This window comes from Temnothorax curvispinosus, unplaced genomic scaffold (assembly GCF_003070985.1).
Source record: "Temnothorax curvispinosus isolate PA1 unplaced genomic scaffold, ASM307098v1 QBEX01006213.1, whole genome shotgun sequence".
Taxonomy (NCBI): Eukaryota; Metazoa; Arthropoda; class Insecta; order Hymenoptera; family Formicidae; genus Temnothorax; species Temnothorax curvispinosus.
Window position 1 is genome coordinate 43,600 of NW_020215993.1, and position 1,145 is coordinate 44,744.

Below are 1,145 nucleotides of genomic sequence, written 5' to 3' on the forward strand. Positions count from 1 at the left end.
GAGAGAGAACACACAATCTTTACTTTTATTCTTCATGTTTATATTCTACAAACTAGGTACCAGTACAATTTGAATTTATAAAAAAGTTAGACGATACAAGTTACTGCAAGGATTGGTTGCACATAGAACCTTATACAGGCTTCATAAAACCAGGTAAAATTTATCATTTATAATTACAATTTTTCTTACACTTTGTTAAATGTATCTCTCTATGTTAATATATTTTTATATTATTATGTATTTCCTTCTCTTTAAGGTGAAAAATGCGATATTAAACTAGAAGTGTATGTAGACAAAAAGACTGCATGTAAATTGAATTCCGGTGAAGACAAGTTGTATGATATATTAGTATTGCATCTTGAGGGAGGCAAAGATATTTTCATTACTATAACAGGTATATTACATGCACATAAGCAACGACAATATATAATAGAACTGAGGTTATTCATTTTTACATTTTTATATCATAAGTCATTAGGGTGAGTAAAAAAAGAATTTTTTTTCGCGACGCATCCTAAAATATCAAAGCTTACCTAAAAAAATAATTTTCCTCAAAATTTGAGCAAAATCGAACAAGTTTTAGAGGTCGCTACCAGCAATTTTCAATATTTTCGATTGAAAATCGGTTTTTTTTCAAATGTTTAAAATTGCATAACTTTTCGAGTTTTAATGATAAAGGCGTGAAATTTTTAGGGAATCTTTGTCCATTCATGTAGTTTATGAATATCGAGTTAGAAATTATCGGAAAAAAATTTTTTACGTTTTTTTTGTTTATGATAAAAAAATAATTATCTATAACAAATAGGCGCCAGCGATCTGGGACATGGTTTTGACTTTAAATTACATCTAGGTAATCCAAAAATACATTTCAATAATTAAATGTTTGAACGTCGGTGAATTTGTTGCTGAAAATTTGTTTAAACAACAAATTCAAAAAACCACGTTACCCGTAATGTAGAAATAACGCATGTCATAATCTTTATTTAGGTATCTATTGCATTCCAACTTTTGTTGTCAAATTCAAGTTGAGAGAATAATAAATTATCCAAATGCTACATATTCAATAATTTTTTGTTACAACATCAACTTCTTTTCTGCCTAATACAATAACACCATTCAATTTTACGAATTGCAATTGTTTTTTT

At 27.6% G+C, this 1,145-nt stretch overlaps 1 protein-coding gene across 3 annotated transcripts in view; it reads left to right on the forward strand.

Moving 5' to 3' along the window:
* LOC112455570 (type II inositol 1,4,5-trisphosphate 5-phosphatase) overlaps positions 1-1,145 on the forward strand; it is a 49,353-nt gene that overhangs the window by 37,345 nt on the left and 10,863 nt on the right. For all 3 annotated transcript variants that reach the window (XM_025017580.1, XM_025017582.1, XM_025017581.1), the window contains exons 13-14: positions 57-153; positions 257-394. In XM_025017580.1, the coding sequence (XP_024873348.1) occupies positions 57-153; positions 257-394 (235 nt within the window). The remainder of the gene's footprint in view (positions 1-56; positions 154-256; positions 395-1,145) is intronic.